Below are 26877 nucleotides of genomic sequence, written 5' to 3'. Positions count from 1 at the left end.
TCCAAATTAGGTTGATTCAGGGTTGTCGGCTTCGGGGGCCACAAAATTATTTTTGTGTTGATCGCGGGCCACAATAGGTCCAAGAATAGGTAAACAGTGCAATACAAAACAAACACTTCTATTGTGCAAACAAATTGATAAGTATTTGTCATGTATCAGACTAATACATGCAAAATCCGCCAAAAAACTTACTGAAATGTGCAAAAATCCGCTATCGACATTTAGTGTAAGATCTCTTCATAACGGGAAAAGTGCTACCGCAAATGTAAGTGATTTCGAACATCGATAAGATAGAAAGCAAAATCTTTACTTTGGAAATAGATCATTGCTCACAAGATTCTAAAATGCCGTTTTGAATTATTTTTTTGTTACCGACACAACGCATTTTTTGTAATACTGTTAGGCTGGTTGCAAAAAACACCCGGCATGAATTAAATTGTTAGGCCATAACATTAATATTTAGTTATCAGGCATATGCATAGCCAACCTAAGGTTAATAGAATCCGCGTTCGATTAGCATATACAGTATTCCCGACTAAAAATACAGAAAGATAACATATTAGACTGCCAAGCACATCACTAAATTTCGCTAGTTGCCTCAGCTAGCCATAAGACTGGACAATTCATCGACATTAGGCATGTAACAATATGCCAAAGAATTTTTCTGGTCAATTTTATGACAAAACAACACCAAATGCGATTTTTTGATTACTCTCCGAATGTGATGCGGGCCACACATAATGAAGCTGCGGGCCACGTGTGATAAAATTTCATACGGGGTATTTTGTCTCAATTTGTCGCCATATTTTGGTCAACTTAGTCAAAAATTAAGTTCAAAGAACACTCGAAAAACCATCTTTCGTTTCAGTGATCTGTGAGCTGCGGAAGTCTCAGGACTTTGTTTTGATTTCCACCCACAGTATACCACTCACTCAAGGAAGCCGACCAGAAGCGCAGATCCTGAATGAACTAGCAATTCGTTGATCGGTCGTTGCAGTATGCTACCGCTATCGATCTGCAATTTTGCAAGGATGGTATAACGAAGTGCGGACTTGAATATTAGCGGAGGGTGCATACCGGCTTGTTTCAATTCCTTCGTGTACACCCGCAGTGAAAACATTGAAGAGATATCTATGCAACATTAAAAATATTGTTCCAGGACTATAGCGAATTATGAAATTTGCTCAAATGTTGAAATATATCTAATCCAGCGGTTTTCGATGGAGCAGAAACCCGATTGAAAACCTCCGATCCAATAAAATACACAGTGTTAGATATTTTTGATGACTTGCTGTTATCAGGTTGGGAAGGATTTTGTTTGTTTATTTCGCTATTTCAATTCAAACGTAAACGTAATTTAAGAATTTTTAACTCATTTTCTACAATACTGCGAAACTTCGGATGCAGGTATGAATTCCCTCTTATAAAATCTTACTTAGTGGCTTTCATACACGTACAATGCGATGCTTTGGTTTTCCATAGGTGTGAAACAAAAATTTCATTCTCCGAATTACTATCTATTCCAGCGTAATTTCATCACTTAATCAAATAGCAGTAATTATTGTTTGGGTGCAGCTTTATGTATTTATAATGACTGTCGATCCGTGAGTTCGAATTCATTATTATGTAATTATAGTAGTCGTGAATGTGTGGAAAACAAATGATTTTATCTATTTCGACATGTCATTTACGTGAGAAATGAGGAATGAGGATCCCAGATTTGAACTATTTCGAACATTCCACGAATTTGGCAAAACTAAGCAAGCAGTCACGCCACATAAAAATCGATCATATATTTGTTTATTACGTGGTGATGTGAACTTGATAAATTAATCTTTAATTTTTTTTTTCAAACTTCTTCCGTTTCTTATGGCACCGGATAGTCCACCCAGAGTCTTATGTTTTGTTTTAATTCGTAGAAACACTTTTTGTTATGAAACACGGGAACACTTTCTGCGTCAGGCTTGTCGGCCGGTCTTCTCGGTTCTCATTTAGACAAAAGAGGGGTCACCGTTCAGGTACCGTTGCGCGACCACCGAGCCGGTTTATTTGCGTATTTGCTGCCTCGTATATATTTACAACGAGGATTAGACACACATACATATGAGGCGACCTTAAAATAAAATTAGTCTGACGCAGCACTCGAGGTCATTGTTATCTAAATTTGAATATTTGCGATTTTTTTTCGAGTTTACCTATTTTTTTCTGACCTCCGGCACAATTCTTGATAGCAGTACCTTCAAGCCAAAAACAAAATTTGTAAAAAGTTTCCAATGGACGATTTGATTTGATCGATAACCTATGTGTGACAGAGCGTGTTGTTTAACTTTAGAAAAAATTCGATAGCCCTCATCACGTTTGCAAACATATATGTTAACCACTATAAAGAAGAAAATAAGGTTATTAGATCCATTCACATATATATATAAATCCCTATAGTCCAGTCAATGACATTCCAACGGATGTCAACAAGCTTCGAATGTTTACTTTCCCATTTCAGATTAGGTCAAAAGATAAGGCCATTCAATTATTCTTCCACGATGCAGACAGTCTTCAATGCGATGAGTGAGACTTCAGAACACTGTCAGGTAGCTGAAGACGGGGTTAAGCATATTATATTAGAAAATTGTATTGTGACGAAAGTGCATACAGCCGATCTGAAAAGGCGATTCTGCGTAAATAGAAATCCTCGTGTAAAGTATTGATATTCAATCTTTCGAATTACGCAAATACTTCCAACGCCATTATTAAGTGTAACATGCTCTAGAATAGATCAATATCGATAGAATTGGATAGTTTACAGTGTGCCAAAATTTTTCGTCGGGATCTAAAAGTCAAATACAAACTGAAACGTGCTAGGAGAAATATGTTCGGGAAATTCGTGCGCCAGTAACCACTTCTTCCTTCGACAAAGAGATTATCTTTGTCAAGCGGAAAAAGACAAAAAAACATATTATTAGGTTTATATAAGTTTGAAAATTAGGCACTTCAAGTGTGACTCATGTATATGTAAGCGTAAGGCATACACAAGTATTAGTCATGAAATGATTTAAATACACTCACACCGTATGCAAACATTTGGGATGGCATAAAATTAGTTCTCATGTCTCATTTTACGAAGCCATATACGTTTAAAGACAATATATGAATAACCAAGCAGAAAAGAATTGAAATTCGCAGTAACAGAGCTTTTGACTTTTGTGACGTCGTTCAGTGTAATCTCAGGATGTGCGCGCAATTCGAGGATGAGAGTATCTGAACTTCCTGTTTTAACGGCATTATACAATATTATGTAGTCGAATTGCAAACTGAAGTCGTCCCGTATAGTGATTTAGGCCAAGTTTTTTAATTCAAAGTCGCAATTATTTCCCGCCCTGTTTACTCATTTGTCAAGTGACGTTACGCACTGTACGTTTCTTAATTAAAAGCAGAAAGTCAGAATTCTTCAAATTGGGTCTGTGAGCAAATATATATTTACGATGTAAAACGTTTACGTGTGGTGGCGGTTTACAATCAGGACATAAGCTATGATTATGCCACGCAGCTCATTGCTAACGCAGATAATACTATTTCAACTCATAAAACAGTTATAGAATTGTCTGACGCTCTCATTTTTCGTGAAAATCCCTTTGTCAACAATACTTCAAAAGTGTTTTGTTGTCCTCTCACAGCATATTTGTAGTCTGCGTGTGCTCGTATCGTCTAATAGAAAGGTAAAGAGAAAGAAACCGTACATGGGCACACAGTATCTCAATTATCCATTAGTTCAAATATCTTACTTGGTATGACGACATCGTTTTGTTAAATATTTATATTATAGCTGAAATACCTGTTACCTAGTGTATGATTAACTAAAGGCATTGTAGAAAGAGTTATCAAACTATAAAACCGGCAACAAACTTGTTATCTTATTTGTCGACAAACTGATCACTCTTTCTTATTTAAAGTAACTGCAAAGTTGCGAAGAAGGTTCGCTGGAAGGGGATATATATAATCCGATCTCGTGAAATGAGCGGAGGTTATTCACAAGGCTCAGCTACAGAGGTACAAAGTCCAAACATGGCGGTAAGCATAATATATTTAAGTTTCTGCTAGTGACTCAATCTAATCAATCTCGTTTGTCGCGGAATAAATATTATTTTTATGTAGCTGATATTTTTATAAGGTAGATGGTAGTGCTTTCTTCGATTTTCATGCGATAGTTGGAAATTCGTATTTACAGGAACAGTAGTTAAAAGTTGAATTAGTAGTTGTAGGAGACTATATAGAAAATATTCCGAACACAGCTACATTTGCACACCAGTTGAGACTTGTGTGATTCGAATAAAGACGGTAGGTGACTGGACGTGTTTCAACACTATTTTAATCAACGGCAAGTCTGTTTCATTGCGTGAATAAATTGTTTGCTGTGAACGGTGAACGATACAATTTATCTTTGATACGTTTATTCCCAGTATGGGATAAGGACGACGAATAAATCTTTCTATTTAAAATACGAGACTATTAAATCAGAATGTCTTAAAAAACTGTACACTCGAGGCAAACAAGCTGAAAGAAAACTGAACAAACAAAATTTAATCTCTATTTGATTCATTCTCTTATGCAAAGTATAGTTCAGACCTTATTTATTCTTTCTATTCATTGCATTAAGTGCTCGGGTACGAAGTGGGCCAATACAATTGTTGTTGTCATCGTTCAATTTATTTTATTCTAATTTTGGACCAATTGCTCAAATTCACAGTTGTTGAAGATGAAAGAATTTCCTCATAGGCAGTGAATTTGGTATTTTTTAACACTTTGTCTGTGTTTGATATAGGTTCGATTGTTTTCCGCACGCAAACCAACTTGTAATGCTTATTCAATATGCCCTTTCCGTAAAATAAGTGACATTGGAGTATTATTCCTGATATATACCACAATTCTTATAGATAATCTAACTTTGTGATTGATTTACTTTACATCGATTATACAGAAATCGTCTCGAGCGTATCTTGGAATCGGGTTTCTTGTTGGAGTTCTTATCGGCCTTGCTTTATTTTTTGGACTCTACTTCGGATTACCACCTCCAAAATGCACTAACGAAGTAAATGAAAATATAGTAAACCGCCCGAACAATGCAGAGTATTCGACAGCAGCGGTGGCTTCGGATGCAGGGCCTTGTTCTGAAATCGGTACAAAGATCTTGAAGAAAGGAGGCTCCGTTGTTGATGCAGGAATAGCAACTATGGTATGCGGAGGCCTGTATAACCCACAAAGGTAAGAACAATTTCAACATTGTGTTGAACGCTCTATCGCCAAGAATTTTCGGATCTTTTGTATAACCCCCCGTCCGGAAAAGCAGCCCCGCCATCGCTCAAAATAAGTAATTATTCAGTTAGGGTAAGGAATACAGGTTGTGCTGGAAATTCAAAATTTCAAATCATTTCTAACCCGAACCCGAACTGAATACTTTCATTTTGAAACATGGTGAAGGTGTTTTTCCCAAATCTCACATTTTTGCATCAGTGGCGGGGACTTTCTGCAAACGATCCATATTCTAAAAACTTCAGTACTATTTGACCTATAGAAAAAGAAGTAAAAATGAAAGCACCTACACTTCCCCGTTCGCGAGGTTGGTGGTATTGCAAAATATACAACTGACAGCTTTGTTTTGTAAAAATAATTTATTCTAATGACTCAAGGCTGAAATTATATTTTATTTCAGTGCTGGTATCGGAGGCGGATCTTTCATGTCTGTTTTCGATGCTAAAACGGGAGATACGTTATTTATCAACAGCAGGGAAACTGCACCCTTGGCTGCTGATAAAGATATGTTTGATGGAAATGGATTTCTCTCACAAATAGGTTTGTTATATCATAGTGATCGTCATTAACAGTAGTAGTAACTTCCGAGCTGATTTTCATTACAAGCAAGATTGCTCGACTACGCAATGTTAATATTTATAAGTCTATGCTATTTGTTTTGCGTATAGACTCTCTGGCAAACATCATTTCTATTTTGAATTGCTTATCATCAGCATTTAACAAATGAGTATCTTTTATTCGATTTATTTTTATGATTACAGTTTATAAAATATGCAACTGTAATATCGGTAGCCGTCAACAATATTATGGAGCAATTGATGCATAACTAAGCGTTAAACAATTTCAGTATCACGTTGCTTGACGATTCTGTAAATTCTTTTGATGCACAAAAATCATGCACGAGAAAAACTGCAGGAAACACAAAACAAAATTCACTTCACTAGACACTTCGACTTAATGGCATTCCGGAAAATTCCTATCATAAAATTCGTTCATGCGACCCCTCACTAGTTCATTTTCGAGAAGGGAATTTGTGTGTGTGTGTGTGTCAAGTGGACAAACTATACACACACATACTATTCAGTGACCACTTCTGTACGTGCATCTAATCCGCGTTTCGATTTCCGAAAAGTCGCACTGCCGCATGCTCGGGCACACAGCTAAAGGCCCTATGGTCCGTATTACATACATAAACATGGTCATTTAAATCTTTGCCTTTTTCGAATAAGTTATTATGTTCGAGTTTTCTTTTTTCGTAGTTGATATGGGGATATGTATGTTCACTTGGCTAACACAGACAGGCCCCGAACTCGTAATAAAACTAAAATAAGGAAAATTGTATAAAATTATGGCCTAATCCTAACCTGGTAACATACACTACGGGAGTACCGATGTTTGAACGTCGAGCGGCTACCAAATAGTTTGTATAAAATTAATAAAATTCTTTCTAATTGTATCACTCAGGTTCGAGAGCAATAGCGGTACCCGGAGAAGTTGCTGGGTATTGGGAAGCCCATCAGAGATATGGACTTCTACCATGGGAAGAATTGTTCGAAGATTCGATAAAAATTGCATATGAGGGGATGAGAGTCAGTTTAGCACTTGAACGAGATATTGCGAAAGAAGAGCAATATATCATGAATTCTACTTTTAATTTGAAGTAATGATTTATTCTGAATAATTCAATATTTATATGGATCTTATCGCCCGAAGTAAAACACCTCATCATGGTTAAGAAAAAATGAAAATAGTATTTCATTATAAATGCGCTTTATTATCGACAAGCGTATTTTGTATGTCGCACTATATTCTTAGAAGGTTGTAAGCTACGGCATAGTACCGAGATTTTTCTCACTCGACGACATATTTTCAGACCTATCTTCACCAACCCTGACGGTAGTCTCAAGAAAGAAGGGGACATAATTGTCAGGCCTACATTTGCACAAACATTACGTGCTATTGCAGACGAAGGTATTCATGGCTTCTATAACGGAACACTTGCGAAGAGAATAGTTGCCGACATAGAAGACGCTGTGGAAGATTCTATTATCACAATAGAAGACCTAAATAAATATCAGTGTGTGCAAATTATTTGTATTTAGGTTATGCTTTATCATTCTAATTTACATGGCAAGTCAGCAATTGTCTTACACTTACGTGACACCAAATCAATAATTAAATTATTCACTTATGGATTGAAATCTACCGAGAACCTATCTTTCAAATAATATGTGATATCGAAGTCAAATCGAATACATTTGTCGAATTAAAAAGAATCTTCTTATAATAATTCGAATATTCAAGTAGTCGATTCCAAGCGCCAAGTATTAGTTTCCAAATTCAGTGATAATAACAAAATATTAGCTTTAATATTAGCTTTAACTTTTCTTCACAGAGTTGAGGTCAAGCCATTACTCAATATATCAATCGGGAATAACTTTTTATATACACCGGGACCTCCTAGCAGTGGAGCAGTCCTTACGTTAATTCTTAATATATTGAATGGTAAGTGTTTTTTTTTTAAATTAATATCAACTGAGACAGAATACACACACTTACACTCGATGTATGCATCCATTCCTAATCAATTTTGTCCATGCTTTGATGCTTTGTATGTATAATTCATCCGACTCATTTGTCTAATAAAGGTTATGAATTTACGCCTGACAGTTTGAAAGGAACACAAGCGTCTATTCTAACATACCATAGAATCGTGGAAGCATTCAAATTTGCTTACGCTCATCGATCTGAACTTGGAGATGAACGATTCAACGATGACGTTAGAGAGGTTGGGAAGTTTAATATATATGTTATTTCAGGACTTATTTACTTACACACAAGAGAAACAACTCATAAATTGAAAATCGAACGACCATATAATCGTCGAATGAATTTTAAAATTGTATATGGGCCTCAAGGACACACATATATATTAATACAAACGTATATGTACTGAATTTGCGACGTTATGGGGAGTTACATGTAAATAATCGAAAATTCATTTTGCGATCATCTCTGAAAGACTGTAGTAGCTCCATCATAGCTGTAAAATAAGAATTCAGTCGCCATAAAATAGAGCGTGTATCACGATACTCGAATGCATCCAATCAAAAGAGTAAAATTGGTAGAAAATTGTAGAATAATCAAAAAATACTGAGGACCTTTCGACCGTGTCCAAACCTTGACCAAAAGCAAACCAGAGTTCATTTGAATATCTAAAAAATGTAATTCAGGCGCCAACGAGCATTCCATAAGTTCATACGTTGGTTGTTGTTAACGCCTAATGCTTACTCATGATAATAAAGCACGTTTTGATATACATTGATTCTTTGAACAAATTTGCATCGTCACCGTGTTCAGAGCGCTAAGTGTGTGTGTATCCTGCACGATGACATCCTTCGATTTGTTTACCGCTCGTAAATATAATTTACATAGGTCACCACCGGATGCCAAGTTTCACATCATGATAAAAATGAATCAATTTTGGATTTCCAAAGTACGATACTTTAGTAAGCACCGTAGTAGTCTTTACATTGGACATATTATTTCCTGATTGTGTACTGCGTAAACAGTTATTAGCCAGTGTAGTCCGAACTCCTGTTGACTTGGTAAATATTTTGTTGGAATTTTTATCAGGCGAGTATACAGAATTGGTATTTGTGTGATCTCCAGCAAACACGTGACAAATTCAATAACATCGCATACGAGACTAAATTGCCAAAATGGATCATAAGAACATGCATAGACTTCCCTGCACAACAACCTAATGATATAAATCTGTGATTAAAATTTATCTCGATTATTGAATCATACTTTCATACGAGATAACAAATTATCTGAAGTCAGCAATTTTAGTAGAGATTTTGTCATCAACTGATAGCCAATACTACCATCAGTCATGACGTATCTACACAATATTCAATATAATATGACCAAAGGCTTTTCGTTGAAGTTCTTCAGTGAATAACTGAATTTTTTTATGGTTTTGAATAGGGTATTTTAATAAACCTACACGGAAATTTTTTCGATGTTCTCTTTGTTTCTCATATAAATTGATCGACCAACTAATCAAATTACCTGATGTGATGCGATTTTTTATATTTCCCCAATTTGTGTGTATATATAAATATAAAAAATAAAATAAACAAGGAGAAAGGACCTGCAGTTTCATTACACAATATCCAAGTTCCCTTTCAGAAAAATTTTACAGTTTAACCCAATCACCGTTCTTGTTTTGTTTAGCTTGTAGCCAACATGACTTCTCCTAGTTACGCCGAAGAACTTCGATTGAAAATCAGCGATGAAACAACACAACCATCTGCATATTATGGAGGAGATTTTGCCAGATTACCAAATGATTTTGGGACTTCTCATATCAGCATTGTTGATAAAAATGGGAATGCATTTTCCGCTACTGGAACAATAAACTTGAGGTTTGTACATTGAGGTGAATTTTTAGTAATCCCGAAGTATGTAAACCAAGATGGCCGACACCGGAACGTAGTATGTGTACCAGGTTAGGGTTAGGCCATATTTTCAGGTACAAATAATATGGGGGTCACTTGGCTAATCCTCGAACTCGTGATATGAACTAAAATAGAACTAAAATTGGAATAAAATTATAGCCTAACCCTAACCTGCTACACATACCACGTCCCGATGTCCGCCATCTTGGTTCACATACTTCGAGAGTACCAAATTTTTTGAGGTTAGGTTAAATTACATTTTTCAGAATATCAAGTTACCACAAAAATCTTATTCCAGTTGATAAATGTGTTACCGCCACGATATACATTCACAAGTACCGACCACAATCTAAATGAAACTCCCAATAATTATAATCGGTCAGCTGTTTAAATCGAGACTATCCACTTCAAATATCAGAAATATAGATAGGAAGACATGACGTTTTTGTTCATAATGATTTTTGTTTAGATTCGGGTCCAAAGTTCGCGGCATACGTACAGGAATAATATTTAACGACGAGATGGACGATTTCTCTTCACCAAATGTTACAAATTATTTTGGTAGGTAACGATGCTTTTGGTGGATTCTGAACAATTAATTTAAATTGAAGACTGTTTGAACTGACACACAGTTAGACAAATATTGACCTCATTTATTTAACCTAGTTTAAATTGCAATTCTCAATTTTGGTAGATATGAAATTTGTCTTTGGCTTCAACTTCTCCCGGGTAACTGCATGAAAAATTATTGCTAAAACTTTAGCAATGCGATGCACTCCAATGCAGAGTCCGGACGACGTTCATGATTCTCATATCAATTTTTTTTAAATTAATTGAAATTGAGTATCTTCAATCTTATTTCGTTAAACAAAATTATAAAAGAAACTTGAAACACTTTTTTGAATACTTCAAATGACCCGAGTCCTCTCAACAAAATTATTCGAACTTGAGCTGAATAACGCCACAAAGACATGATAACCAAACCAAAACAACCAAAATTTGAAAACCATTTGGTTGTAATTTTATTGTCTCGTAGTAACTTTAATATATGTATTTGAATGTTCTGATAAATTGGCATTTGTATCAATGTCGGATGGAGGTACTAAATAACTAAACGTATTTTCTAGGGCTGCCTCCGTCACCAAACAACTTTATCGCGCCTGGAAAACGACCAATGTCATCTATGGTTCCAACAATTGTTTTGGACAAAAATACAGGAAAAATCAGGATGGCCACTGGAGCTTCTGGTGGAACAAAAATTACAACAGGAACTGGTTTGGTAAGCAATCTAAAGTAGATAATTTGATATTTTATAGAAATCCCCCGCCATTAACGCAAAACTGTGATCTTTGAGAAAAACGTCTAAGTGCTGTAGATTGCGCTCGCGACGTTTTCGAAAATCGCGCGTTAGAAAAGGCCGTCGCCATTAATGCAAAAATGTCAGGGGCTTTCTGCAAACGATCCGAATGAATAACTCTTTTTGTCCATGGACATTAAAACGGAATCTTTAACTTTCCAGGTCGCGATAAACACACTGTGGTTCGGAGATTCTCTTCAAGATGCAACGTCAAGAACGCGTATCCATCATCAGTTATTTCCAGAATATATTCAATACGAAGAAGGATTCAATATGGTAACAGTCATTAATAGTATTGTGCATTGCCAAAAGAGAAAAATTCTCCATCACAGTCACATGCGCTTTGGGATACTGTATAGTACATAATATATAAAACTTCCAAATATATAAAAGATTTTATTCTTATTAAATCACTTACCAATATTTTCGTCATATCCTTCATGTCTCCCACACAATTAGAGCGGAAAATTCAATAGGGTATGTCATCTTTTTGCGTGTTAACGTGATATTTTGATTCATGAAAGTTTTGTTTTGAAAAGTCTATGATTTAGATTCCAGAACTGACATGGGTAAACTACGGCCCGCGGGCCAAATCCGGCCCGTTGGGTAATTCCATCTGGCCCACCTGATGCTGCCGCAACCAAACTGAAACCTAATTTCGATGTTTTAGCTAAAAATAGCTCAGGGAATTTGTTGAGATTGCGGTTAAATTTAGCACCAGTCTTGGCATGAGGCTTATTGTTTTTCACGTTTGCTTTTGTAACACTGCGAATATTAGTCATAAATGTAGAAGTCGAAGTGGGCAGAATTTTTGGTCCCTGGTTCAAAAACCTTACCCATCCCTTTTCTACAAGCTTGAATGAATACTGACAAGTCATGTCACAATATATTTTCAGGATGTAATCGCTGGACTACAAGCTAAAAATCATGAAGTCCAGTCGTTTGCACCACCTGGATCCGTCGTACAGTCCATCCTCACATCGCCAGACAATGGGGACATAACCGCTGTATCGGACGAAAGAAAGGGTGGTTATCCGGATGGATATTAATAAAAGATATAAAATTGAACCTCCTCGTCAACATCATCAGCAGCACAGTCTATTCGCAGTTCTTTCTATTTTTATTTCTATATTACTGACCTCACATGACGTAATTATAATTACTGATACTTGCATCAGTGCATCTCCTATAATATCGCATAATTTTGTTAAAACTCGTTGATGAATACCTAACTTACAATTTTTGTATCTTTCACATTTGCCTTATTGAAAGAGTTATTACTTCGACATTTAATTACTGAAATATTTTCGAAATACCAATCGTTGCATTTATTTTGATTTAGGCAAAAAGCTAACATTTCGATACTCCGAAGTATGTGTACCCAGATGGCGAACACCGGAACGTAGTATGTGTACCAGGTTAGGGTTAGGCTATAATCATATTCCAATTCTCTTTACTTTAGTTCTATTACGAAATCGGGGAGTAGCCAAGTGACTCCCGTAGTATTTGTACCTGAAATTATGGCCTAATCCTAATCTCGTACTCATATTACGTTCCGTTGTCCACAACCGTGGTTCACATACCTCAGGAGTATCAACATTTCTGTTTCATACTACTATCTAAGCATCAATTTATTTTGATACAAATTAAACTGAAAGATCAAGCTGATTTATAGTCTGGATTTTACTAGGTATAACATCTCGCCTACACGCCTGGTTTAGGGTCCAGGCCGTTTAATGAATGCTTCTTCGTACTTCTTCGTATCCAACATTGGATTGGATGGTGCTCCCGAAGTATGCGAACCAAGATGGCGGACATCGGAACGTAACATGGGTAACAGGTTAGGGTTAGGCGATAATTTATTTCCAATTTTTCTTATTTTAGTCCTATTATCAGTTCGAAGACTAGCCAAGAGCTTCCCGTAGTATTTATACCTAAAATTATGGCCTAACCCTAACCTAGTACACATATTACATTCCGATGTCCGCCATCTTGGTTCGCATACTTCGGGAGCCCCGATTGGATATATAGTTTGATTTCGAACCCTTGGGTAGCCTGATCAGTATTAATATACTTATATAAATGGGAATAGTATAACATAGAACTATAAAGGAAATTTTAGAAAAGACCATTAGTTCCCCTTTTCATGATTCGACAAATACATGATGCCAGGAATACTAGTGATCATGAAAGAAATGATACTTCCACAAACGGTATGAAGTTGAATTAACGACGTTGGAAGAAATTTTACAAGATGGGCGGCAAGGTTGCAAAGTAATATATTTAACAGTAAACTGTTCAGAACATAATTGAAATCAGCCCTACAACGTCGAGCAATCCCGTGACACAGAATTGTTCTTCTCGGTATCGGAACCCGCGCGCTCACGCAAGCAAATTAAGCGAAGGAGGGTGTAAAGTTTTTTTTATTTGACCTTGACTCTGCGTCTCCGCTATGCTGAAATACGACTATGTGTTTGACTTCAAACCCCAATACCAGTAAAAAATAGAGCCATGCTCAAATACATGGAAACGAAAGCAATTCTCTTGAAAACCTATGCGGTAACTTAACCAGTACATGTATCAGAGTAATTGTATAAGGACTGTCCTAGCTTTTCCATGTTCTCTGATGATCCATTCTACATGATACAGTTTCAACGTGAATTGAAATACCAACTGATCATACCACTTCTGTATTTGCCAGATCAGGTACCGCAGTCTATTGTTACGATCCATTGGTTCACTTCGTGTCCAATAACAAAGCACGACTCTATATCCCCATTTTCGGGAAAAGCACCCACTCGGAGCAATAAGAATAAATGTTACCCAACGCACTGTTGACAATCATTACTTCCGTCACTGACCATTTGTTATAAAACTTGGTCACCAATTTCTGACTCCTACGTCAAAGAAAACTAGACGATGCTAACTTCGGCGCATTTAGGCATTTTATTTTCTGTTCAAATGCTGGGTTAAATCACATAGGGTCGTGGGTAAATCAATACTTTTTAGTCTTGAAATATAAGATGACGAACATGTCTCTCTTCTGTTCCGGATTTCCTCGTTTGCAAAGTGACTATAAATAGTCTATAATAGTCTAATAGTTCATATGTTCTCAAAGTGCTCCGTACGGAGCCCCAGGGCTCCGCGAGAGAAGCCTATGGGCTCCACGAGCTATTTGATTATATTTAAAAGACTGACTTGGGTAATTTTGTAACTGTCCAAAGAAGCAATAACAGCTTTAATAAAATTTGGCAACAGTATATCCTCGAAATATGACAAAGAGGCGGAATTCAAAAATTACATTATTTATAAGCAGGAGCGCAGCCAGGATTCTTAAGAGGGAGGGGGGATCAAAATTGAAATCGGAAATTTCCGCGCAACATTATTCGCGATTAAAGTAAAAAAACTTTTTTAGTGGATAACGAGATTTCTGTTACGTAAACTATTCAATCCATGACTGATTCGAGCATTTAAAATGTCTTGTCATAATAATTTAATTGTGCTCATCGTTACTCACGTTCGATTCGAGATGACTATGAGGATTACTTAAATAAAAGATTACTATTCTAAAATACCATAAAATACGTGATAAACTGCCATCTATGAATAAATTGAAATCGTATTTTTGCGATCTTGGGATTTGTCAAATTTGATTTGTTCCTTCGCACTCGAGATTATTTTTAAGCAAGATATCGCCGTTACAAAAATCCCGAGGTCGACGTTAAAACTCAATAAGTACAATATACAATTGGGCAATCTATGACCGATGCGGGCATATTCAAAATGACTTGTTTATTGGGATAATTCTGTTAAACGTAACCTGCGGTTGTGTCACTCACAATATAAAATCATTACTTCTCAAATAACCACAGCAATCCGCGGACATGAAATGAGAACAATGGAACAAAGTTAAGTGAACGAAGTTCTTGTGGGCTACTGTATATCCTGGACAACGCTGTTATCATAAGATGTTAGAAACAAAGTCATATTGCCCACAAAATAACATACATACCTACTACCGGTGCCATAAGTTTGATAAGATATTTGTGCCCGTCCCGATCAAATCATAATCGTAATCATGACTGATTGCGTGGCAGTGTGGTTGGTGGATTATAGCGATTTGGTGAATTTGACAAATTTGAGCCCTTCTTGCAACACTGACTCCGCACAATTGGGACTCTGTTTCGATTTCAGTTACTACGATGAATAACCAAAGAAAACCTAACTTATCATCAAATATATATTGTCATTTGCAATGTATAAAAAAATGTTTTAAATCTGTCGCGAGTCTACTGAAACAAAACTTATAGTGTTATCTTCCGTTTTAAGTTTTAGTTTTAATATTACATAATGCCGCTTTTCAATCAAGAAATTTGAGTTGCGGATTCACCGCAGGATTCTTTATTAATTAATTTTAGCATCTCGTCGCTGATGACTATATTATATTAACACTTTTTTCACATCGAATTCATAATTCCCGGCGAGAACAAAAAAGCAATTATCGTCGTCATTGTGGAACAATACACGTATATGCCGGAGGAAATTTTTGATTTAGGGAGAATAAACACCGACGTAAAGATGTTTAAGGTATAACCGTAAATATATACTACTACGGATATGACCGTAAATATGTACTACTGCGAAATAACGTTTCACGCAGACGAAAACAGTCGGCGATTGTACCAAAATGCAATTGCGCAACAACCTTTTAAGTCTTCCAAAAATATCAAAAGGAAAAAGATTTGACCCCTAATTTATTAATATGTTTGTCAAGTGTCAAATTTACAGCCTTATTATATATGATTTATCTTTGAAATTTAGATTTATTTATGACTTGTATTAACCCTATTAAAAAAGGATTAGCATTTAAATCAAGTGAAGTACTTTTAACATATTCAATAATATTAATCGAAAAGTAACAATTTTAAAATTTATTTTAGGGCTCCGTGAATAATAGTCAACCTCTTCACGGGCTCCGCAACACCAAAAGTTTGAGAACCCCTGTAATAGTTTATAATCACTTTGATCGATTGCGTCGGTGGCGCTATAGAGCAAAGTGCGCGGTTATATTTGTTGTTATTTTGGTATAATTTATTAGCTGTTCACCTAAGGTGCTGTATTTTTAATAAACTAATCAGTTATGAAAATGTCCGTAAAACCCGTTCGAACAGAAGCAGATTTCGATAACGAACCTAGTGATGCTTGTTAAAAACTAGTTGTTGTTGACTTCTTTGCGGAATGGTGGGGACCGTGTAAATTGATGGCTCCCATAGTTGCAGCAATACTGCAATAAGTGAGAATTGAGAAATGCTGTTTTTTTTTAAAGTGGATGTGGACGAAACGGACAGTCTTGCTGAAATGTATGAAATAAGTGCTCTGCCTACATTCATGTGTTTCAAAAATGGTGAAGAAGTTGAAAGTGTTACGGGAGCAGATGAAGTCTAGCTGAGAGTGATGATAGAGAAGAATATTTCGGAACTTTTCAATAGTTTTGATTTCCTGAAAACTGGAAAATGATCCAGTAGCCAGATATTATCACAAAAAAAACAATTTTCATTCGGTAAGACACATTATATTTGTAGTATTGTATGTTTGTAATTCTAAGGCAAATTTTTTAATTACAGATGTACTGAGAATTTCCACATAGCGATGTAGTTGAATGCTACAATTTTGATTTCGAACAAAATTTGATGAATGTAAAAGTCCTAATCATCGTAATTTGGAAAAAAGGCAAAGTTAATTATGAGGACTAATACTTTTCTCTTTTTGTTGTATGTATGTTGAAATACAGTATTCAAAAAGATATTTGAAAAATGTATTTTGAAAAATTGTGATTCATAGTTGCATCAATTGGTTTAGAAAATTTTTCATTTTCGTTCTACATCATTTGTTGGTAACCCTCTATCTTTGTACTGATAATAGTTTATTAAATAGTATATCATATTCATGTGTGATTGTTTTCAATTATAGGTGGAATTTTTGAAAGAGTTTGGTAGTTTATTTTGAATTTCTGATGTGAACAAATAGTTTCTGAAATACAGGCATCTTGTCTCTTTAAGATTGTGCATTTTTGCTTCATTTAGTAGTGATCGAAACCCAATTACCTGTAAATCCGTTATAATACATTGCATTTTAAATTATTCGAGTTAGAATCCTCATGATTAGTCACACAATCATGCTCATATGTAGTGAAAATTTGCGGTCCAATTCAGAATTTCTTCCTGTTACTTATGAAATGCGGTGAAAATAATGCTGTTTGACTTGAACATCCATTCTAGTATTTACCAATGAGGTCAAATCCGGCATGTGACATTATGATTTGCTAAAAAAAATTAATCCATACGGAACCTTTTGGACTGGCCAGGCCAGATTCCTAAATATCTCTCTGTCAGACATGGACTTCCTCAGAGCTCACTTGACGTCTAGATAAATGTAACTCGTGCAATTAATATAGTGGAATGATTTAACAATAAATGATCTTTTGATTTTGCAAATTTTGATATTATCAGGGAATAGACCTATTCAATATTGTGTGATAATACATTATTCAAACTCCAGTTTGAGTGACTATTTCTTCATATGAACACATTTTCGGGTATAGATACTTGAGTGTATTTCTATAAAAAATGTCTTGCTAGTAGTTGTAGTATTGACAATAATATCTGTTCTGTTTCATTAGAAAAAAAATTTTTTGAGTGAAAAATCAATTTATGTAGACTCCCATAATCATCATAATGGACAATAAAATTATAGATAAAAAAAAGTAAAAACTGATTATTAAAGAATCAGTAATATAAAATACAGAATATTTTGAACTTTGTGAACATTAATATGATGCTACTTTAGTGCTGACAAAACCTTCAATTTTTATTTGGTATCCTGGTCTTCCCAGTAAATCTGTGTTAACCATTTCTTGAATTTTTATTATATATGAAAAAATAATAAACTTGACGACAATCATAAAAAATATTATGCCATGTTTCTAATACAAATGCTTCTGTCCTACAGTCCTAGGTACTGATAGATGTAAGACAAGATTTTTTTTTGTCATAATTCATTAATAATAGTGTAAAATATTCATTTGCTAATTGTCATCTATGTGTTTTTTATGTAACTTAACTACCGTGATGCAGTATTGTACATTTACTGATTTATGTAATCATCCATGTCAATTATGGATGACATGCTGTATATGTGAGGTTGTATACACGATATCAGTAAGGCTAAGGACCATGACTTATACACCCCATTCTTTACTGTCTTCAGGTGAAATTTTCTTATACCACCTATCGAATAAGCATTACTTGAAATATCCTATATTACTTGTAGCTCTTGGAAAAGATACCTAGTTCATGCTTCATAACTTCAAATCCTCATTACGCTCTTATCTGACATAATCCCTGCCGTTTATTTTTACAGAAACATATTTTTTATCACTTAAATGGATGACCAGGCAGGTACATCCTCTTTACAATGTGAATCCAATGTGCCAGATGGAGAATCAAAACATGACGGTGAAGAAGACACATGTAACATTGACAACAATGAAAGCAGTGAACAACACATTAAAGAAACTGATGGATCTGGTCCAAATATAATTGACATAGCTGTCAGTCAAAACTATTCATTTAATGAGAAGCTTAAAGCCACATTGGAAAAACATGGCATAGCAAAACAAAATGCAGACAGTTTTCTTATCGGCTTATTGAAAGATAAAGACTTCAAAAAATTAGTCAAAGCCAATCTTGTGGAAGAGGAATCTTCAGATGAGGAAAGCGATATAACAGACGTTTCAATGGCAATGACTAGATCTAAATTGAAGGAGGTTATGCGAAATAGTCCGTTTAAACCACCGTGGGTTCCACCAACACTTGCAAATACTTCTGGCGATGGTCTTCCCAAATTCAGTGAGTTACCTTTACCAGAAGATGATGAAGATGAAGAATATCGGCCAGAAGAATCAATTTGCAGTGATACTATGGATCAATCTTTTTCAGAAACAATAGACAAAAAATCAGAATTGGACAATCTTCCCCCAAAAAATATAGATGAAGAATGTGTTTTCACCAACCCCGAAAATATTGTTAATATGGAAGAATGTGGCTTAGATGTAGCTTCGGACAAAGATCTTATAAGTACACGTACGAGATCAAAACATTCTCTTCAGTCTACAAGTTTGGATGTTTTAGAAGCGGCTTTCGATCCTCCAGATGTAACAGCAGACATGTATGATATGAACATTGGTGACTACGATTGGCAGAAATGGCTCGCCGATTTAATGAAAGACACAAATGGGGGTAATACGCAAGGAACTGAGGATGAGGATGACCCAGATGTGGATCCAGATTTTGAATTTCCACATGAAATTGAAGAACCGGATCACGAAGATTTGAGGGATGATTTTTTAGTCAGAGTTTCAAAAAAAGAATTGGATGGTCTATTAGATGAGGTTGAAAATATGCATAATGATGATCGGCCTCCTGTAACCTTTCCTACATCACCAAAACTGAATGACTCTACACAATCTTCCAGAGATGAACAGAATATCCAGCCAGCAAAAACTGAACCATATTTACCAGTATTTGAAATATCTAAAGGACAAGCAGAATTATTACAGCAACAGCTCTGCCAACATGTACAATTACTTGTACAGAGTAGCATTTTATGTAGAAACAAACCAGATTTGAAGGAATATGTGGAAGAAGCTGAAGGTCTCTTAAAAGAACTTGTGGATATTGGTAAATCTCAAATAGACAAACTGAATATTTCATCTTCAGCAGTAATGCCGTGGATTCTACCTGATGCCATAGAACTGATAAAAACAAATATTCCTTTGTCTGAACCAAGTGTGAGATTACTTAGAATGGAACGAGTAAAAGGCCTTGTTTCAATTCCCATGGCAGTTGCAGAAGTCCTAGGCAACAGCACTGTATTTATGTATAAAGAACTTTTACCATTCTCTGCTCCTTCAGACAAATGCTTAACTCAAAAATTGCACTTCCGAAAATCTGAAGATTGTTTACTAGCTATGGGTATGGCTGAAATGGCGGATCTGCCCAGTATGTATGAACTTATAAGTGAGCATATGCTGCCAACAAAATCTGAAAAACAACTTCGATCAAGAGTGAAAAATGTTATATATTGTCGAAATCAGAGAGACAACTTTAATCCTATAAGGAAATTTCACAGCTGTAGCATACTGCCTCAACCGAAAAAAGATGTCAAATTCATAAACAAAGACACTGTTAAAAAACCTATCGATATGAAGGGCGTACTTCCAAATTGGTTGATTGCTCTAAAACCTATGCTTCCACCGGAAGACTCAAGTTCAGAATATTCCTATAGTGAAGCTAGTGATTTTGGCCCAGGCGTTAAACATTCTACTCCCCATGCAAAATCTAAAAGCTCATCTAGAGATCAAGCATCAACGTTGAAGCAAATTCCTGCTCATCTCTCTCTTAATACACAATGCCAGGTTACACCATCTCCTATTAGGGCGATTATGGTTCCTTACATACCAGTCGATCCACAAATTACTAAGATAAATAGTTCACAAACCAAGATTAGTACTTCTCCAAGAAAAATATTGCCAAAGCCAACGGATACTGGTATAGCAATTTCACAAGAAATAAGCAATGTAAATGTGAAAGATACTGTTTCAAACTCAGTTTTGACTAACATGTCTTCTGTTACTGGTAATAAAGGGAATAGTGATGTGGTTGACATGGTTGATTTACCTCAGGCCACACTAGAGTCTAATGCAGTTGAAGAATGTGTACCCACCTCTAAAAAAGTTAATATTGAAGGGCTTGCTTCTGATAATAACATTAACCCACACCAAATAGGAACCTTCATTCCGGATGTTTCTGAAAATATACAAATCGCTTTGAATGAAAAACCAACAGTTGTTGTAACCAAGTCTATCTCGACTGCAGTAATTGATAAAGATGAGAAATTAGAATCTGATAAAAGTTGTTCCAATGAGGAATCTTCTAAACCAGGAATATCACAATCCAACGACCCAACAAATCCTTCATCAAATTTTCAAATTAAATCTGTATCAAGAGGCAAATCTATGGAAGCAATGTCTGTTTGTGAACCACAGACTGCTTCATCATCTGAAGAAGAAGATGAAAAAGATTCCGAAACTGAAGAAAATGCCGTTGCTACGGCCGAAAGCGGAGACGATGATGATATTTCAGAGCATGATGAGGTTTATGACAATCAAGTTGAAGAAGAACAATCAAAACCAGTGAGAATGAAGATTGCGAAAACTAGTAATGGGTTCAGTTCTCTACCCGTAGGTGGATATCTTCGTAAAGTTCATCCGAAATTTCCAGGTAAAAAATACAAAGGAAGCTCAAGGGATTTGAGACGACTAAGATCAACTGCTAAAACAATACGAACCTTGGAGGAAGATAGCATAGTTCAACTAGATCCCTGTAGAATGGAAAAAGAGAGAATCTTTGCAGCTGGATTTCATGAAAGAGTGCAAGTAGCTCTCAAAGACCACCCTGATATATTCAAAAGTTTCACAGAGACATTGATTAAATTCAGCGACGGTACGCGCTCACCAATAGACTTATACATTGAAATTTCCAATTTACTGCAAGATTGGCCAGATCTTATACAGGGATTTGCTCCATTTTTAATGCCTGAGCAAGCACAGGAATGTGGAATGGGTGCCGAACAACAAGTATATTCAAGAGCTAGAAAATTCTTAAGACAATTGGAGATTCAATTTAGTGATGATCAAGATACAATGGAAAAAATTTTGAATGTATTTCATACTGTTGCAGGAACAGCGCTGTATAGGGAAGAAGAAATGATGCAATCTATATTAGGCCTTTTAAAAGGTTATCCATATTTACAAGACGAATTTATCACTTTCTTCAACGACAGCCATCCTCCAAAAATTTATTACGATGAAGATTTTGAAGAGGTTGATCTGACAGAAGAGCTGCTAAAAGATCCAACAATAAACCAATTCGAAAATGTAACATTGTTATCAGTACCAGATAACGCACCGCCTGTTGAAAGTAACTTGAAAAAGCCAAAGAAAAGAAGATTGTCTCTTAGTCCTACTGAAAATGAGAAATCACCATCAAAAGTTGCAGCTTTATCAGAAAACAAGGAGAATATCTTTCCGGATATTACAAGCGCAGATGCAGATGATGAAGAAGATTTATTTAACACTGATTATGAAAGTGAGGAAGCTATGACTGAAGACATGCAGGAAGATGAAGCTTGCAAACCAGCAGATGATAAACCACCTCCAAGCTCTGTTCCTCCTGACATAACAGTTATCAGCGAAGATGCTCTCTCTAGTAGTCCTTTCAAGCGTATTACAGAAGGATGTCAGAAAGGGGATGTCCTATTGAGGCCTCACACGCCCACTGGAATGAGATTGGACAATACGAGATCGAACACATTTAGTCATTCACCTCTATCACCTTTAAAATCATCACATACTGATATTCTCTCAGTCCCTAAAACACCTACTGGCAAAACTGCACTTCACATACAAGAAGAAAATGCAGCAGAGAGTGGAGCAAGCAAAGTAGAATCTGCTTCTGAGGGTCAACAACAAATGGGAGATCGAATACCTGTTTCTAATGTTTTAGAAGTAGAAAAGAACACCAAGGAGTCTAAGACAGGTTGCCACGGGGGAAGTTCTAAAGAAAAATCATCAGAAAACCCCAAAGAAACCATCCAGGCAGCATCCAAATATGGAGGTAAAACAAAAACTGTTACACCAGTTCCTTGGACAAGAGAAATGGATGAAATCCTTATAACATCTTACCAGAAACAGAGCACAAGCAATAACATGATTGAAAGTATTGCTAAAGAGATAAAGCGAACATCATCGGAAGTAGAAGATCGTTTGAATCATCTCTTGTCTTTATTCGAAAGTGCTGAAACCGATGATACAAGTCAGGAAAGTGAGGAAGACACTGATATGCTTGAGAGTGATGAATCAAGTAATGTGTAAACATGTTATTCACACTATATCTCCTATCACTGTGACATAATAACGATATAGTCATTGGTTACATCTATCAAAAGGAAGCTGCAAAACTCAGCTTGCAGAACCACTTGCGCAGAGACAGACTTTCATACCCAATTGTGTGCGGTATTAATGAATACTTTATTAATAGTCATATCACATCCAAGCAATTTCATTTGATAATTGACTGATAGTAGATCCCTTCTCACTTTCTTTAAATATGTACGATCATATTTCCCTTTCTATATTGTTACTTTTATTTTAATACAGAATTCTACTAAATACGTACAAGTTTATTTATAAATGTGGCCTCGTGGCCCAGGACTATACATAAAACACATGTGCAGTAAATTAGTAGCAAAAGTGCATATTGGCATACTGGGAAATTTCTCTAGGTAATGACAGGGGTCGTATTTGCCTTCAATTGACACTCTCTTAGCCACCTCGTGGATGCTAATATCAGGGTAAAAAGCACGAACAGCCATCCACTCCACAGTAATTACAGAGTCACTCATTACTTCTAGTTGATAGAAATGGGAAGAATTTAGGTTGCAGAAGAGCGCCATGATTGGAGCTACGGGATACATACGCAATTAGTCATATATTTCCTATAAATATCGGCCAGCAGTTCATCTTACATGGACGGAATCACAGCCAATTCTTGTAGTTGTACAAATGAAACAGTAAAATTATTGTTGTCATATTTTTAGTTTCTCATCGCCCGTAATCTGCAAAAAGAAAAGTTTGTGTTAATTAAATATTGTTTGCATCACCGATTTTACACATTCAGTCTAAGCTAGCTGTAATTATACAGACTGCATTTTACAGGTGCACCCACTTATGGTTGTTGGTATTGTGCCTTGTATACTGAGATACCAAACCTGAACACATCAAAGATGATCATTTTTCATACAGATTTATCCCTATCATTTAGCAACCATGTCCTAGTTCCTGGTCATAGTCTTTGAAAGAACTTCTGAAAGACCTTTGAAATCTGGCAATTTCCCGCGATATCAGTATCTTGAAAAACGTACCTTCTTTCTAAATCTGCATCAGCAGAAGTTGAAGCCTGTGCTTGCGAGCTGAGGGAGCCTTCACCAATGGGAGCTTGATCGACCTGAGATATCATTTCCAAGCCATTTTCATCGGCAACTTGTTGTATTAATGCATCTACTTGTGATTGTGGCGTTGAGACTGTTGTTGCGGATCCCATTGAATCTTCCAAAACCTGGCAAATTAGTCAATATATTATATTAGTCGGTCAAAATTCGCAGATATTTCAGTAGATGAAAAACCATCTGGAATGATTTCAAAAGAAAACAAAATTAAATCACCTTTGAGTGAACATCCAAATCTTCAAACTGTGATTCAAATTTCTCCATAATTTGTGATATCTGTTCTAAATTCATAGACTTCATAGCTTTGTCAAGCCCAGCTACAACTCCCGTCATTTGTTTTGTTATCTAAATAATAATTATGTTTATCAGTGATCAAATGAAACTTCCAATGCACATCTTACGTCCATTTCGATACTTACTTGATTCATTGATTGAGCTGTTTTAATTCTTGATTGTACAGCATCTAGCCTTGATGCAAGTCTAAGGTAATTTAAACTTTCATTTTTCTTTCTGGAATGAAATAGAAGGCTAATAAAATAAGGAAATGCATTTTGTGACAAAGCTTGCAAGTAGCTCGGCTATTCAATATTATTAAACTTCCTGCGCCAACGTATGTACCAACTCACTGTTTATGAATTGCAATATTTTAGTATCAAAAATTAACCAGCGGTCATAACTAGCGGTTTGTAACAGAACAACTAATGGGAAATGACATAATTTTAAATTGAATAGAATGTATATTACCTTATTGCATTCTCTGCATACAGACGTGCAAAATCTAATCTTTTTTCACTGATTGCCTGTGGAAAATGAATGTTCGCACTGTGATTTCAAAAAGAAACAATTTCTGAACAGCCACATCCTGCATAATCACAATTAGCTTTTCAATTCTACATGAAATATATATGAAGTTTCAACTTTTTATTTGCTGTAGTATTACCAACAGTCCTCATTATTACTATAATACATATTTATTCACACATTAAAAAATACTTACCGGTAAGTGGGAGAGTGACTTGTGCATAACACTAGCTAGAGATCCATTAGAGATATAGTTTTTATGCATGGGTGGGGAGGAAAGGGTTCCAAAACAGGGTAAAGGAGAAAGGTTTGAAACCCCTTGGCAGCTCTATACATTTCAGTAGACACTCTACTCTTTGAGGGCTTGAATTTTATGTTTTACAATCAAAATTAAATTCCACCTTTATGACTTTCCTTTTTTCAACATTTTGAGCTTTTTCACATTTGCTTGCTGATTTTTCCAATTGCTTCGCAGTAAATCGAAGTTGAAATATTGAGTCTGTAAAATTAGTTTATTGTAGTGATCTCACAGTTTCAAGTCATATTACCAAATTGACTTTACTTACCATCCAAGGATTGCTTTTTCCCAAATCCAAACATGGTGATATCAATCACTAATATAGAAATAGTATGATATATATTAAGAATCTATTATAAAATATTGGGATTCCATGAATTAACAGTGATAGATGAAGCAGTCACAGATATACAGAATTTTCAACATTGACATTACTAGATGTACTACTAGCCGTGAGTTAAATAACCCTTATAATATTGACACAGAACACCTTCAATAAATAAATAGCCAATTTTTGATAAATCTTTTCTCAATTTGTCCACTTTCTATTGTAATATTTTCATCTTTAAAAATCGTCGCCTGACTATGCTATTAAAACAATATTGCCTAATTATAAAGACTCTTGCTTCTCAAACTCAACAAACTACTATAAGAAAGGAATCTGCCAAAGCACAGAAGCAGCTCACTCAGTTGGGAATTGTAACATAAAAACAAAGTTTCCAACCTCTAAATTACTCTAAACATGCACTGAAACCCAACTGCTGTTCAAAACAAATGCACAATTATAACAAAATAAGTAATCAAATCCAATGTTTGCAACACAAACTGAGCTACACTGTTTGAAATTTCAAGTTAAAGCTTGATTCAATACTTGTTAATTTAGCGTGCCATTGTTCGTAAAACATAATCGAAGGGATATATGATATTATTATGAGTTCAGACAGTTAGATAAGGTAGCACCACAAAAACATTTTGAGAATATATGAAAATTCTACTATTTTAACTCATGCTATTCACTAGAGTTGTATGGTACTTTGGCAGAAAAACGGTATTGGTTAAAAAGTTGATTTCAAAAATATACTTCTTGATAAAGTGCATATGACAGTATGATAATATAAACTGGTTCAGGGTTGGGATAAGTGAAATATTACTGTATTATAGGTGAATAATTAGACATTTATCGGTACCAATGCGCCTCTGCATTAATTTTTCTATAGGAATTCCTATGTTTTTAATGGCATAATAGATTTTTAATGTTCAATCAATTTTTGAGAATACTTTTCAATTTCACAATAGGCGCATCAGATAATTTAATGTCAGGAATTGAATTTGTATCAAACTCATATCTTTCTGTAGACTCTTCACTAGCTATGCTCACTCTTCTATTATTCATCTTTTTTAAGTTTGGCAATATATCATCTGATACACTGGAAGATGCTCTTTCGCTCGTAGCTTTAAATCGACCCAAATCTGATATATCAATGCTCATTCTTCTGGGTTGTTGACTACAAGAATATGGTTGAACT

General features: G+C 35.5%; 3 protein-coding genes across 5 annotated transcripts; 2 read left to right on the top strand and 1 right to left on the bottom strand.

The window, feature by feature from the left end:
- Window positions 1-1370: 1370 nt before the first annotated feature.
- LOC120331332 (glutathione hydrolase 1 proenzyme-like) lies at window positions 1371-12795 on the top strand. 2 transcript variants are annotated; one of them, XM_078113661.1, is made up of 13 exons: window positions 1371-1407; window positions 3948-4065; window positions 4973-5256; window positions 5705-5844; window positions 6769-6964; window positions 7178-7381; window positions 7700-7809; window positions 7953-8092; window positions 9547-9737; window positions 10240-10331; window positions 10898-11049; window positions 11290-11403; window positions 12024-12795. In XM_078113661.1, exons 2-13 carry the CDS (start codon window positions 4009-4011, stop codon window positions 12174-12176), a joined length of 1833 nt encoding a protein of 610 aa, XP_077969787.1. In that variant the 5' UTR covers window positions 1371-1407; window positions 3948-4008; the 3' UTR covers window positions 12177-12795. The 2 variants fall into 2 exon arrangements, with proteins under 2 accessions (XP_077969787.1, XP_077969786.1); XM_078113660.1 differs by lacking the exon at window positions 1371-1407 and adding an exon at window positions 2570-2588.
- A 3805-nt stretch (window positions 12796-16600) lies between these two features.
- LOC120332080 (uncharacterized) lies at window positions 16601-23470 on the top strand. 2 transcript variants are annotated; one of them, XR_005568046.2, is made up of 2 exons: window positions 16601-16687; window positions 16752-18094. XR_005568046.2 is itself a non-coding variant. In XM_039399282.2 (2 exons), the coding sequence occupies exon 2, from the start codon at window positions 18569-18571 to the stop codon at window positions 23117-23119; it is 4551 nt and encodes a 1516-aa protein (XP_039255216.2). In that variant the 5' UTR covers window positions 16671-16687; window positions 18547-18568; the 3' UTR covers window positions 23120-23470. The 2 variants fall into 2 exon arrangements, 1 of the variants encoding a protein (XP_039255216.2); XM_039399282.2 differs by lacking the exon at window positions 16752-18094 and adding an exon at window positions 18547-23470 and having other exon boundaries at window positions 16671-16687.
- Window positions 23407-26617, bottom strand: LOC120332082 (charged multivesicular body protein 1a-like). The gene is made up of 7 exons (XM_039399285.2): window positions 25620-26617; window positions 25455-25552; window positions 24997-25052; window positions 24672-24762; window positions 24469-24597; window positions 24169-24362; window positions 23407-23862 (listed from the first exon to the last, which is right to left on the bottom strand). The coding sequence occupies exons 1-7, from the start codon at window positions 25651-25653 to the stop codon at window positions 23841-23843; spliced, it is 624 nt and encodes a 207-aa protein (XP_039255219.1). The 5' UTR covers window positions 25654-26617; the 3' UTR covers window positions 23407-23840.
- Window positions 26618-26877: the final 260 nt, after the last annotated feature.

The sequence above is a fragment of the Styela clava genome, chromosome 6 (genome assembly GCF_964204865.1).
Source record: "Styela clava chromosome 6, kaStyClav1.hap1.2, whole genome shotgun sequence".
In the NCBI taxonomy this organism is placed as follows: domain Eukaryota; kingdom Metazoa; phylum Chordata; class Ascidiacea; order Stolidobranchia; family Styelidae; genus Styela; species Styela clava.
Note: the sequence above shows the minus strand (reverse complement) of the source record. Positions and strands in the feature narration are given on the sequence as shown.